Source organism: Lineus longissimus, chromosome 2 (assembly GCF_910592395.1).
Source record: "Lineus longissimus chromosome 2, tnLinLong1.2, whole genome shotgun sequence".
Classification (NCBI taxonomy): domain Eukaryota; kingdom Metazoa; phylum Nemertea; class Pilidiophora; order Heteronemertea; family Lineidae; genus Lineus; species Lineus longissimus.
Genome location: NC_088309.1, coordinates 19,016,683 through 19,032,291, shown reverse-complemented (window position 1 = coordinate 19,032,291; position 15,609 = coordinate 19,016,683). Strand labels below are relative to the sequence as shown.

General features: G+C 40.3%; 2 protein-coding genes across 2 annotated transcripts in view; one reads left to right on the top strand and one right to left on the bottom strand.

The window, feature by feature from the left end:
- Nucleotides 1-15,609, bottom strand: part of LOC135482724 (integrator complex subunit 3-like) — a 414,475-nt gene that overhangs the window by 185,424 nt on the left and 213,442 nt on the right. The window lies entirely within an intron of this gene.
- The window catches only part of LOC135482719 (protein unc-13 homolog B-like), a 220,494-nt gene that overhangs the window by 27,182 nt on the left and 177,703 nt on the right, over nucleotides 1-15,609 (top strand). Inside the window, exons 5-6 of the mRNA XM_064763021.1 lie at nucleotides 8,437-8,554; nucleotides 9,507-9,630. Of these exons, the coding sequence (XP_064619091.1) occupies nucleotides 8,437-8,554; nucleotides 9,507-9,630 (242 nt within the window). The remainder of the gene's footprint in view (nucleotides 1-8,436; nucleotides 8,555-9,506; nucleotides 9,631-15,609) is intronic.

The window sequence follows — 15,609 nt, the reverse complement described above, 5'->3', positions numbered from 1 at the left end:
CTGCGTGCATCGACGATCAATGTAAGGTTGGGGTTTTGGGAAGGCTGATGGATGTACAATAAGTGTTTTGGCAAATCTGATTATGGCCAGTTGCTGCTGACAATACTGCATTGGTCGCCCCCAGTGGGCACTGTACTTGTCGTATACATAGAAAGAGTACCAAATCATGGTGCATGTGTCATCAGGATTCCAAAAACATTTTCTGAGTCTGAAATTCAATTTGTGGTAATGACTTGCTTTTGTCTAAAGCCATTACTGCTATTTTGAGGTATCATCACCTGAACCATGTGTTGGTTAATCCTGCAAAATTTGATGTACAATTTGATGTACAATTTGATTTTTCTTTGCCTGTTTTCAATCACATTTCCATTTAGACTAAAAGCAACCATTGAGCATGAAACTCTCAAATCCTGATGGTGACTGGTGATGGAGTACCATTACCAATGTTAGCGATATGGACAGCTTATGAGGAACACGGAAATAAGTAAAGTGGTCATCAGAATTAAGCGACGATTATGAGAATTACCTGACTTCCATATCAACCAGGCTCTCCCTGCCTCAATAGGCAATACATCCCTCCAGGTGGGTCTCTCAATGCCTAATGAGAAGTCATTTTTACCTGCTCCTGAATAAATGAGCCAGTTTCATGGGTTTGTACTTGTGCTTGCCATTTATATGGGACGCATCTCATTGAATCTATGATGGAATCTCCATCAATGGATCTCCCATAGGCCATCATAGAATCTATGAAGGTACTTCTGTCGTGTAAGTAGTAATCGAACACGCAACTTATTTTTTCGTATTAAATCTCGTAGAAGCAATAAAATGGCTGACTCTTGCTGCAGCTATCAGGCAATCATTTTATTGGCGCAGCACTCCCAGTTGATAAGCAGCATCATACACTCCTCCCGACTGTATGTTATATGTCAATGGTTAATTCATTCTCGCTTGCATCGACAATGTTTTATTGACCTACCGGCAGAACCAATGGATCTTTGCTATTGATTTTGAGATGGACGGTCATGTTCGTCTAAATAATGTGTTGGTGTGTGCTATATGGTAAGTCTGATGGAGGGGGAGAATTGTTTGGGTCCTTAAGAGTTGTAATTCAGACTTTTAAAATTGAGTCAAACTTTTTAAAGATTTTTTTCACAATTCAAAGTTTTTCGAAATGCCTTTGCTTTCTTTACTGTATACTAAAGTAGCAAAATTGTGGCTCACCGGTCTAATCATTCTTAACCTGAACCACTTCTATGGGAGTCACCTGACTTCAAACAGAAGCTGCAACCAAGTCAAAGGATGTAACTTGGTATTCGACATGGTAATGGACGTGTTTTTTCATGCTTCGTCTCGTGAATGATCCATGAAGATGAATCAACATGTGTGAAATGACTTGGATGGACAGTATCAACAAATTGCGTTTGCTAGGCTGAGCAGATTGTGTTGTGTTTGTCCACACGGTTTGCTCGCAGCGTTCAAGGGTGAGAAAGTTAATGAAACAATGGCGAGAGACAAAGGGGAAGCTGTTAAGAAAGTCACTTACATAACTCGATGTGGTGGTAGAAGTCAGTGGAGGGAGAGGACCTTGTCACCTGGGAGAGGGGCATCTGTGACAGTTTATAGATTCCCATGCAGGTTTAAACCAATGTTTCTATAAAGATGATTACGATAAACTATAAATTGCAATCAAAATATAAATTTCATGCCCTTTTTACTTTGGCGATTCAGATTTCTGAAGAAAAAAACTTCATACTTTTATTTTGTCGGATTACGAAACCTTGTTGTTTTTCGAAATAAACGATTTTTTTGTGATGTGAAAATAAAATGCCCATGTTCTGGGTGTTGACAAGTTCCACTGTCAATGACTTTGAGAATTTTAAGGACACAAAAGGTGATAAGAAGATCACAGTTTGAAAAGTTGCCAATTTCTTATTTAGAGCCACATCAGAAATCCTCCACTCTCGCATGTGGAATGCACTTTTGCGAGCGGTACATGACATGTTGATCGAAATCAACTTCGAGCAAACATTAAAGGAATTTTCACGTGGCATGCATGTCGCAGAGTTGATACATAATGAATTGTTAGTGGGCGAGGAATGAATTACTCGTGTGATTCACCCAAACTGACAACGGCCTATCATGAATATGAAATAAAAATGCCAGTTATACTACCGTTTTGAAGTTAGTTTAGTTAGGCTCTGACTCATTCCATGGGATGTGAGACTTTCTCTCTTTAAAATACGTGAGATATGATGCAGTGCACTGGTACCAAATTGTTTTTCGCCTGCTCCAAAATATCAACAGCATTGAGCGTTTTCGGTATGCTCATTTCATGGGTGCAGCGTTGACGTCACTGTGATGAATTGATTCAGTTTGGTGTTTGACATGTTGCTCCATTCCACCATCAGACCCAATCTCTGGATGCATCGATCGGGGCAAGACATTGACACTGCGGTATATTGACTTGGTATCTCTTTGAAATGAAGAAGCTAAGTTGCACATAAAAGGTCACATACGTTACTGAGATTGCGAGTGGTGACAAAAGATGCATGTCGGTTTCTTCTTAATCGTTTTGATGCAAATCTCAAAGATTTGACATATTCGAAGTGAGATAGTAACCCTTCAGAAGCATAGTCGTGACTATTTGATAAAGATTCCTTGCAGTTATTCATGTGATTGCTTGCTTGATTTTATCTTCGTTGGTTCCGTCAGCGTGACTTTGTTCCAAACTGTCAGCATCGTTGATAGACAGTGGGCGTCACCTTGGATGCCTTGAACATCTTAAATGTCATACCCAAGTGAGATATTATCACCTTGGACATGTTAGATGCTGTCCCAAATGATCTCACATACTAGCATTGTACCCGTGGCGCAGGCAGGTTCAAATGGGCTATACCTTGAATAGATTGAATTGCAATGAAAATATAATGCAATATCAAAGGTGCAATATCGAAGAGACAAATTAAACCAACCATTTGTCCACAGACTCGGACCCTGAAATGGCGTGATGTATGCGTGCATATAAAAGTAAATCAATTGGTCCGAATGAGATGGTGAGGCAATGTGAATATACCTCGTTCCTTAGTCAGCAATATGCCCCTTTTTATACGGAGATGAAGGAGAACCCAGATAGGTCTTCACATGTCGGCCTCCAAATGGCTCGGACCAATTGCACTATCACTACTAAAACTTTAAAATGCGTGCTCCTCCTACATGTAGCATGATCTCGGGCAAGGCACTTAGTCGACAGGCAAGCTAGAAGTTCAGCACCGTGAGCAGCTCCTTGATAAGGCCATGCCAAGTTCAGAGTGCCTCTTCAGATACATCAAATTTTGAAAGCTGTGGTGGTGAGCACATAAACATACCATTGTAACCTTAATTTGAAAATCCCTTCATAATCAAGGGCTAGCTCTGGCTAGTACAGTACCAATATACGATAGACCATCAATTTGACCCCAGCTCCTTACTGCGGGAAAACCCAAGTCCAGCAACCAAAAGTATCAAAATACATTTTTGTTTACATTTGAACTGCACACATGCGTTTGTTTACAATTTCTTTCCCGCGAAATCTCGAAGATCAGGTGACCTACAATCGTGGATTGAAAATAACATTAACCTTGGTTCAGCAGGTCAACACGTGTACAGGCTGTTCCAATCATCCCCCTACAGCCAGCCGTTCAACAGGTAGTGTTAGTCACCCCACAGGGAGTGCAGGTGATTCATTAATCCCCTGCATAACTGAACAGCAATGGCTTGGCTTCCGTGAGTGATAAGGAGAATTGACCGAGTCCGATTAAAAATCCCTCATTACTGCTCCGCTGAAGTAAATTTCCGAAAATAAACATGACGTTGCATCAGGATAACATATCACCTGCAAACGTGCAAAATTTCGAGACGAAACACGACCCCCAAATGGCACTTTAGCGAGCCGCCTTATAGTATTATGATATAGATCTGAGTGAGGTATTCGCACCTTAGATACCGTCCCAAACAATTTAACGTATCATCTGGGTGAGATCTTACACCTATAATGCGTATTCTTGACCGTCCGATGAAGATTCGATATTCATATTGTTTGTTTGACGTCATCCTTTGTTGCTTCGTCATTGTAGCTTTGGTTCGAGACTTTGTTTCTGATTTTTAAGCCTTTCTTAGGCTATCTGACCTTGTATATTAGCTGGGATAGATTATAAAATCAATCCTTTATATCAGGAAAGCAAAACTGTGACCACTTCATATAGATATTGGCCCAGTGATTGATCAGTTGACGTCATCTTGGGTTCGTTCAATCAGCTGGCCTTTTCTCTTGTCCCAAATGTAAACAACATCAATCTTAGGTGCCGGGATGCCATTCTTCCTTGAACTTTGTATCTAAAGGTCAAATAAGTCACTAAGATCCCATCGTTGATGACACAGGATAGGCCTCTTTGTGAATTTTGATGCCTTTCTTATATCATCTACCATGTTAGAAACAAAACGCCTGGAATAGCACACCTAGAAATCTTTGACATTTCTGTTGCAAAAGCGTCTTTATTTACTTGTTGCAGGTTATATGTTTAGTCACCTTATTCTTATTTCATGCCAAGCCCTATCCATGCCAAGAATAACAACGCTTCTTAAAAGATTGAAAAACTTTTTCTTTAACAACTCAGAAGTAGAGATTGAAGAGTCTCCTCACCATTTTAATATCTCGGCTCTGATAGCAGCCCTTGGCCATGCTTAGCTGGGGAGGTATGCAACCCAGGCCCTATTGATGGTAGGCTAGGATGTCTCCAGAAGTGGCTCTGAAGACAAAAAGGAAGAGTTAACCTTCTTTGGCTCTTCAACCTCGCTGTTTTTGTATTGGTCAATTATGCGCGTGTTCCCCAATTTCATATCTCATTAGCTGAGAAAGTTGCCCTTGGCCATGCTTTTACCATATCCCCCTTGTCACTATTGGTGGTGATCATTTCATCAAACGACTAAACACTCTACCACGTAAATTGAAAACTGTCTATCAATATTGAATGGAATGTCTCCCGAGGGTGGAACAGAAAGTCTTCCAGTGACTTAGATTGGATGCACTCTTGCCAGAAATTACGCCGTTTCTCATGAGCTTTGGACTTTCCAGTTGAACAGTACTAAGGGGGAAAGTTAAGGGTCCCCTTCTGATGCGGACAGTTTCAAGTATTTCTCAATCGACTCAGAAAGGTCCATTTGGAATGTTCCCCTGATGGTATGATGGAGAACTTCCCCTTGTGACTCATATTGGTTGCGTTCTGGGTGGGCATTAGGCCTTTTCCAAGCATAGACTATACTTGCCTCTTCGTCTAACTACCAGACTTGGAAAAGTCTCTATGGAATTGAGTGTACTGTTGAACGGTTGCAATCTTGTCGGCATTATTTTTCACGAGATTTGACTTGAGATGCATGATATCAACTCACTCTTCGGGCCTGCATGACTCTACTATCTGTGAATGTGGCTTCTCCAACCAAACACCAGAACTCATCCTGGAAGATGTGACCTCTGATCACCAACTGAGAGGAAATCTGGCAAGGGCCTACAACTTTCCAAGAAAAACTATGGGAAACAATAACAGAGCTTATGTCACCCTGCCACATCCTAAAAATGAACAATGTAAAAGTTTAATCAGTTGAACACAGAGGAAGAAGTCTCAGATATTTCCTAACTGATGAATTTCCCAAGAAGAAGTGCCAACAACTATTTCATGCAAAAGACCCAAATGAAAATAGGGACAAACAGTTATATCGTTGGTCTGCTGTGTAGTGATACCATACATGTATGATCTCTGACTTCCCTCACAATGATCGCCTTAGGTATAAGTATGCTTCATTAGGCTGATCAGTGATATCCGATTGATCGTTCTTGGCTGCGGCTTCCCTGGATTGCTGGGTTGAACACTTGTCGGACTTCCGTCGGGGGACGAAGAATGGAAATGAGGGCAAGGGGCATACCTTTGTCTCGTACTGTTACTTTTAAAGGAGTTCGTGCCCTTTTGTCTTGGCAATTTCAAGTGTTAACCCCCTTGTTAGTTGCGATCACCAATTCTTGTCACAGCCCACACGATGACCACCGCATATGAGCATTTTTTGTTGCATGCAATAATTATTGCAGGTTGCTGTAATGTAAACCGGTCGTTTGCGTGGCATGTAATACTATACTTTGAGTTATATATGTGAGGTTTATCAATAATTTAAGGTAGCTTCTTGTGATGGCATTCCTGTGAATAGCATCTTTTTAGTTGAATCTCTTCTTGATGGATTAGCTTACCTTGAGTTCTTCTTCTATGCGTTCTACAACAGTTCAATCCAACGAGTTGTTTGAACTACCATGTTGTCATTGAGTGTGTGGTCTCCAATTAAACGCCCAGGGGGGGCTGAGGCCGTTGGTCTTTGGTTGTAACTACTGTTACATCAAATGGTTCCTCGGCAAAAAAACAATGCCGTCAGATATGTACGCTCAGCTCGAGTCTTACATAATTTAAGATCATGTTACTTTGATGTTGCATTTTAATTTGATTGAGTTAGCTTGTTTGCTAATTGCTTTTTGAGCTGAGTTACAACAGCACTGGTGGAATGCAAACTATGATTAGCATAACATCATTTGTATAGCGGTAGCAAACGAAAAAAGGATCATCTCAGTTGTCACACTTGGACTTTTCTCAGCATATTTTGCTCATCAGTATTGGCGATGGTGCACCTGTAAATCAGAGCAGTCGATCTCACAGGAGACAGGCGTGACACCCCAAGGACGATACATTATACAAGATGTATTGTCACAACGATTGTGACCGGAATATCATCAGAGGAATGACAAAAACCTTCATGTGATCTGCATTCTTCATCAGGAAAGTAGCTGTAGCGAATATGGCTTGTGAAGCGTCTGGGAGAGAGAAAAGCATGATCTTATCTGCAAGCTTAAACTTGTCTTGAAACGCGTTTTAAAATGTGGAGTTTTGAATAGTCTGGTAACACCTAAGGCAGGAATAAGTTCACATTTGTAAATCTGAGCAGTTTCCAGGACACTGTGAATCTTCATACTGTTTATTCACATGTACTGCTTCGTTCATGTTTGTTGGAAAAAATCCACACGCCTTTTACAAAGTATTTTAATCCAACTGCTTGCTGAAATTATGATATGTTTGATTAATTTCATTTAAATATTTACACGATTCAGTAGAGTTTGTGAAAACATTGGAATGTTTGTTAATCGTTTGTCATGGCGAGACAAAAATGTCTGAATTGTTGCTCTAGGGTACATTTAGAATATCTTCATTTTTAACTGAACATAAAACCCAGTTATTCAAGTAAACAAACATGGTATCAAAATTATGCGCTTTACAAAATAGACAACTAAAAATGCAATGACATCAGATTCGTACATAAATATAACAGGAAGTTTACATGTACATGTAAAGCATAGTTGTATCTGGTAGGAATGGAATATATATGATACATATGTACTCTGAGCCTCTCATTCAGGGAAGTGTTTTTTAAATCGGGCAAACATCTCCTAGTTTCCAGTATATGGAGATGCTTCTGAAGCGAAATATTTCCAGTGAGGTATGGAAGTACATTTGTACTTTATGAAATATCAAAATGTGATATAATTTGTGAATCATTGCTCCCAGCAATACCTATCTCTTGATCTGTCAATCCGATTAGATTCGCGATTCCGGTGGCATGCTCAGTACTCCTCAAATTGTCAAATCCAACCATTTAGCTTGAAATATTCAAAGATATTTCTGCGTTCATGAATCAGAAATGCCTCTAGTTTCAAAATGTTGCTTCAGTGTGCTTTCAGTGTAAGAATAATTCTGTTAACCTGAAAAATGTTAAGTCTTTGGGTTTTGGCTGAAGCCAGAGGGGTGTATAGTTATCAACTGAGTGGGCAGCCATGATGCAATAAGGATGGAACCAGATTTACATGGAATGTATGTTCCAGTTATCTTTGCTTGAATATCTAGAATCTATAATATAAAATGCCACTCAACTCAACATGGTTTGATACTTGATACTCTTTCTTCCGATAAATTGCCATATCTATTTTCCACGCAGTATAAGAATTAAAAAATGTTATTAAAAATGTTGATCTGAAGATCACTACTGCTGGCAAAGTTAAGCAAATTGTTTAGATAACAATCCAAAGTGGCCTTTGTGAAAATATTTGCTAAGGAAAAGTCTAGTATCTTGAGAAGAGCACTTGAGAGCCTTGTGTACAACTCAGCTAAATACTTTAGTTTCACTGACCTAAGACCCCCCTTCTGTCAGAACTATGGAATTGACTCGAAGACCAAGCCAGAACATGACCTCATCTATATGTTTTGTTTTTTCAGAAAACCTACTGTCGAATTTATCAATTTTCTTTCTTTTCAGATTTATAACTAATTGTGATATTTTTCACGATTAATTACATTTCACTCTCTATCTTTACAGTGAAACCATGCGGCTGGATTCTGGATTACAGGTGGAACTGTGGAATAAGGGCATGCTATGGGACAAATTACTGGGCACACATTGGTTGCCGCTCATGGGCATACACCATTCGAACCAGGTAGGTCAAGACTGACGGAAAATGGTCTTTCATATCCTTTGGGATGTGCTAGTTTTAATCTCGGTATACAAATCTACTCAAAAATATCAGACTTAAACACAGTACAGTAGAACCTCCCTCAGCGGACACCTCTGCCAGGCGGACACCTCTACATTACGGACACGTCCGGCCAGTCCCGATTTTTTTCTAAGTCATTTCCAATAACAAAAACCTCTGTACGGCGGACACCTCTCTATTCCGAATTGCGGACACGGTGATAGCCAATTTTTGGTCCAATTCCCTCCCAATTACGGACAGTAGGCAAAAACAATGGTTTCCCGCGTGCGCTTGGAGAGTCAAGTAGGCCCGACAGGTGTGATATTTGCGTAATTAATCAACGTAATTACCCCATGCCATTGTGTTTTTGTATCCTAATTAAGCCGCGGCATTTGTTTACTCATCTTTTCAACTAATCACATAGGCCTATTACATGTATTGTGTCAACGGACACTCATAAATCCACGCGGTTTTGTCAGTGTTGCGGCGAATATGCGTTAGTAGAGAAATAAGAAAAAATTAATCATTAATCAAAGGTGGCTGATGGACAGAAATTATGGTGTTTTTTCACACATTATGACATTTCGAGGAGATTTTGCAATACAAGGGGCACCTTTTACTAGAGAGATTATTCACGCTCTGAGTTCCAAAGTAGCTCACGTCATTCAACGCAACATCACAAGCAAATACCGATCAGCCAACAGGTTTAAAGTTTCTACGCTAGATGTCGACACAGAGAAAACCAAGACCTGCAAGGCGGGAACTTCAAATCCACTTATCGGACGATTTGGCATAACCTCTCTAGTGCGGACACCTCTCTATTGCGGACACCTTGGCCCAGTCCCATGGGTGTCCGCAATAGAGAGGTTGTACTGTACAACATTTAAGTGATTGTCATTTTGTTTCAACTTTCCAGGAGGGTGAGGGAAAATGGTTATCGTTGGACAGCGAGTTGATCATGCGCAATGGTGACATCATCGGCACGCAAGCCCCGACCGGCCACAGTGTCCTCATCGATGCAAGATTCGAGCTACCTTATGGTGAGTCCAGCTTTCGTGAGATACTAATAAATGTTTTTGTGAACAGTTATATGTTATAGAAAGTATGGATTAAAGATACTTGATTATAGCATTAGATAAACCCCATGCCTGCTCCTTCAGGGCTGAAATACGAGTCTTAAACTGACCTATGTAACTGAAAGCCTGTGTTGATGAAGGCAGGACTTCATTGACAAACTAGAAGTGTGAAAGCTTCAATTGGCCAGTCGCATAGTCTCGCCTCGTACCATCGCCAAACACAAGGGTTCCGCATTTTCAAGGATTGTCACACCTACTTTCATATCTCCTCGACCATTTTGTCTACATTCACTACCCTGTCTAGCCCTGTGGGAACAATCAATTAGATCGAAGCAAATAACTTGCATTAGATTAGCTTGAACTGTCTACTGACCCTGTAAATGGATAAATGGTATTAATGACAGGTGCTGTCCAGGGGTACCTCTTGACACAGTAGGTAACAGGTTTGCATCTTGGATGCATAACTAACACAATGCCTCCCAACAGGATCACTGCATTGTCAAGGTGCAATGATGTTCTTGTTGTTTTGCCCAGTGTTCAAGATCACATATATGGATGTCCCTGTCACCACATTTGACAAGAGGAATTCATAATCTCACATCAGAATCTTGTCCTTGCCAATTTTGGTTACAGTCTTACTTCTCTGCTAACCATTTTTGTTTCATTAGTTTTGTTCTTTTTAACTTCAATCTGTTCTTGTTGGCTCAAGTTCTAGTGGTGTGCCAACCTGCTGATGAGCTCCAGGGCAGACTGCATGGGCCCATATAACAAAATTATGGACGAAACTAGTGAAGACCACAAGCAGGGATGAGTTGTAATATAAATGCTTGTACATGTACATAACATGTACATTAATAGTTATACCAGTTCTGATTGCCAGCGTTTCTTAGTTGTAGTAGTGCATGGTCTTCACTAGTCCGGGTTAAAAGATTTCAAACAATGTTCCACTAGTAGATTTACACTGTTTGATGAAGCCATCCGACATAGCAATCAACTTCGAGATGGAAGATTGATCATCAAGCTCTTACCATATGAAGATCTTGAAAGAAGGACCAAGAAGCTTTAGTGAACAGCTTAGTCTCCCTGATTAGTTATTATAATCATTATAGCTAATTAACTACCATAGATCATGTACAGTATTATTCAGCCCACCAGTTAGTTTGGTGATCACAGCATTTATATTGATATTCTTGAGAATAATGAGATGACTTGGATTTAAATCTGAACATCATACTGGTTCTGGTGTCATTCCTTCTCTTTATCACAAATCACCTTTCCTGGCATTCATCTTTTGACAGAAGAAGATCTTCAGGCCTGCCATTAAAATAAAGATCATGTCTGGTGTGATTGTTTCCATGCCAACTGGGTTCCATTATTGCAATTTGTTTTTAGAATATGTTTCAAATAAACTATACGATACTTCACTCTGCCTCCCTTTCCTTTCTTTTAAAACGGCTAGAGCAGCTCCAACCAAATTCGGGAAGCCAGAATTTCAGGATTCTGCATGCTCCCGATGCAGCATCCTATTTATCTTCCCCTATCGCCGACAATATTTGTGCCAAATATGAAGAATGGCAACATTTCTGACTCAAACAAAATCATTTTGCTAAAGAAAACCTGTGACATTTTGATTGTTGGGTATTCCCAGATTCGCCAACCTGTTGTAAAAGTTAGCTGATGTTATTCAAAAACATCGTCAACATCTCACCAAAAGTCACGAAGCGTTGAGTCAAACGGTCATTTGGAACGGAGTCCCAACATCCATCATAAGTGCATGGCACTCCCTGGCCTTACTCAGAAAGGCATTACCACGATATCTCACGCAGTCAGGTTCGAAATACCTCATTGACATGATCCACTGCTGTTACAAATATTTAAGGTCTCGTTATTCGGTGTTTAAGGGCTCGTCATAATGGTTCAAGCAGTTGTGGAGTTTTGATTTACGGGAAGAAATGAGACTTTGCCGGCAGTGGGATGAGTGATCACAGTTTGCCGCAATCAGTATTGAAAAGTACCGAGTAGTTCTGGGTTTTCCAACAGTACTTGATCACCGTCAGTATTGGACAGATCTTAGCAGTTCCGGCATCACGTCAGATGAACTAGCTAAACTGTACGAACAAGTCAGCTGCCTCTGACAGAGTAGTGCAGTCGACATGGATATTCGAAATTAAGAGGGGAAATTAGAGGGTACATGTCTCAAATCACATATTAAAAATCCCATATCTGCTTCCTGATAGTGATTTCGACCAACTTCTTTGTCTCAAATAATCAGCAAGGACAATGTCAGGAAGTGTTTTGGTCACTCTGACTAGGTTACCAAGGGCAAATCCAGGGAGAAATTGAATTTGTCACAACCACCACATTTGAAGAGACCAAGTCACAATCTGTCATCATGGTCTTGGATCCATAACTAACACAATGCCTCCCAACATGATCACTGCATCGTCAAGGTGCAAAGATGTTCTTGTTGTTTTGCCCAGTGTTCAAGAACACATATGGATGTGACGTCCTTGTCACAACCAACTCATTTGAAGAGACCAAGTCACAATCTGTCATCATAGTCTTGGATGCATGCAATGATGTTCTTGTTGTTTTGCCCTGTGTTCAAGAACACATATGGATGTGACGTCCTTGTCACAACCACCACATTTGAAGAGACCAAGTCACAATCTGTCATCATGGTCTTGGATGCATAACTAACACAATGCCTCCCATCAGGATCACTGCATCGTCAAGGTGCAATGATGTTCTTGTTGTTTTGCCCAGTGTTCAAGAACACATATATGGACGTCCTTGTCACAACCACCACATTTGACAAGAGGAATTCATAATCTCACATCAGGATCTTGTCCTTGTCAATTTTGGTTACAGTCTAAATTTTCTACTAACCATATTGTTTCATTATAGTTTTGTTCTTATTTATTTCTGTTCTTGTTGGCTCAAGTTCTAGTGGTGTGCCAACCTGCTGATGAGCTCCAGGGCAGACTGCATGGGCCCATATAACAAAATTATGGACGAAACTAGTGAAGACCCCAAGCAGGGATGAGTTGTAATATAAATGCTTGTACATGTAAATTACATGTCTATTAATAGTTATACCAGTTATGATTGCAAGACTTTCTTAGTTGTAGTAGTGCATGGTCTTCACTAGTCCGGGTTAAAAGATTTCAAACAATGTTCCACTAGTACATTACACTTCTCTCTTGAAGCCATCCGACTTAGCAATCAACTTCGAGATGGAAGATTGAATGTCAAGCTCTTTGCATATGAAGATCTCGAAAGTAGGACCAAGAAGCTGTAGTGAACAGCTTAGTCTCCCTGAATAGTTATTATAATCATTATAGCTAATTAATTACCAGAAATTTTGGTCAAAATAGATTATTTACAGTATTATTCAGTCCACCAGTTAGTTTGGTGATCACAGCATTTATATTGATATTCTTGAGAATAAGATGACTTGGACTTAAATCTGAACATCATACTTATTCTGGTGTTAAGTTATCCTTCTCTTTATTACAAATCATCTTTCCTGGCATTCATCTTTTAACAGAAGATGATCTTCAGGCCTGCCATTAAAAGAAAGATCATGTCCTGTGTGATTGTTTCCATGCCAGCTGGATTGTATTATTGCAATTTGTTTTTAGCTCACCTCTTAGCAGAGGTGAGCTTATCCCATACCGTGGCGTCCGTCGTCCGTGTCCGTCGTCGTCGTCGTCGTCGTCGTCGTCGTCGTCGTCGTCGTCGTCCGTCGTCGTCCGTCGTCCGTTAGCAGGGCACGTTTCGTAACTGTTTGAGCTATTGAGTTGAAACTTGGTGCACATGTACCCTTATGTAATGACACCTTGGAGACCAAGTTTCGGTCCGATTCGTTTCATGGTTTGGCCACCAGGGGGCCAAATGTTAAAAGTGAAAATATGCAATATCTCCCTTAATAGTAGTCGGGAAATTTTAAAAAAAAATATGGTAGGTACTTCTAGCAAAGGTGCATCATATATCCTCCGGGTTTTTGATTTGACCTCCTTTTCAAGGTCACAGAGGTCAAATGGTGTAAATTGGCCGTTAGGATGTAACAATGGCACGTTTCTAAACTGCAATGACTATTGATACCAAATTTGGTACACATTTACCCCTTAGTCAGGTGATCTCAGGGACCGAAGTTTGGTCCAATATGATTCACCACTTGACCACCAGGGGGCAAAATCCAAAAACCTTAAAAATGTGATTATTCCTTAACCCTTTAGCTACTGATCCGCCCGTAGCCGCCCGCCCGGCTCCTCACTGATCCGCCCGTAGCCGCCCCTGTTTAAATCTACCACTGCGCCTGTACCAATGCACATAAATCACTAATAACACCATGGGGACATGGTTGCCTACCTTATAATTCATTTAAAACTCGTTTCTAGGTGTGCTACAATGTATTTTCATAGAGAAAAATAGCTTTGAATGAACATCTTGAACTTTGGTGAAAATGCCGCCATGTTGGATTATGATCGAAAATTTCGTGACATAAATTGGGTCATTGTGGAACCAAAACTGGACAGATTTTCATCTAACTACTTTCAAAAGATTGTTAGGAGACTGGACAATTGGAATATGATGGTGTGGACATTCATGAAGTACGATCACAGGGCGTAATATAGGCCGAAAGACGATGCATGATACCGCTTGGTCACTACAGTAGTCTTACATGTATTGTACATGCTTATACACTGTGCGTGTTTATCACCTAAAAAAAGTCAGTAAAAGTGCATAAATAGCAAGTTATTAGTGGAAGATCGATATGTTTTGCCAGTAACCCATCAATATATGACATTCTGTGGTGATACATTGACATTTTTGGTCATTTCTATCCATAAAAAGAGGTGTTTGTGCTGAAATTTTAGATTCGAAGAATGTGTGTTAATTCTGGTTCGTGGAGGGTTAATTCAACTAAAATTGCCTAAAATCGTGTAGATATGTATGTATTCTACCAAATAAATAACACTTGTAGTGCATGAAATACAACTTTTTGTATCTCTTTTTTCAAAAGTTCTTGACCCAGTCAAAATCATGATTTGGCTTTAAAACTTCAGTGAGCAGCAGGTAGAAAATTGTAGGATCCATAGTAGCTAAAGGGTTAACTTCTTGCCCGATTGCCACCAATTTGATATCATGGGTACATCTAACCACCATACAGTATATGTCACACAGGTTTTTAATTTGACCTTCTTGTCAAGGTCACAGAGGTCAAATGGCGTAAATTCGCCGTCAGGCCGTAACTATGGCACGTTTCTTAACTGCAATGACTATTGATCACAAATTAAGTACACGTGTACCACTTGGTCAGGTGATCTCAGGTACCGAAGTTTGGTGCGATCTGATTTGCCGTTTGGCCTCCAGGGAGGGGGCCAAATCCTAAATTCTTCAAAATGCCATTATTCCTAGTAATGACTTGCCCGATTGGCACCAATTTTATATCATAGGTACATCTAATTCTAACAACCATTCAATGTGTCACCCGGGTCTTCTTTGATTTGACCTACTTTTCAAGGTCACAGAGGTCGAATGTACTGTAAATTGGCCAATTTGGGGAAATTATAATTGCTTGGACCTACATCAAACCTAACACTACATGACACAATACCATGCTCTTTATCCATCTTTCCTCCACATGAGGTGAGCACAATGGCCCTGGCCATTTCATTAGAATATGTTTCAAATAAACTATACGATACTTTACTCTGCCTCCCTTTCCTTTCCTTTCCTTTCCTTTCCTTTCCTTTCCTTTCCTTTCCTTTCCTTTCCTTTCCTTTCCTTTCCTTTCCTTTCTTTTATTACTCTGCTGGAGCAGCTCCAACCAAGAAATCATGCATCCCTTTCCACTGAGCACTACTGCGACTAGGCGTAACAGAAACGTCAGACACCATGTTATTGCCACATCATTCTCATGGACCAAAAGAATTG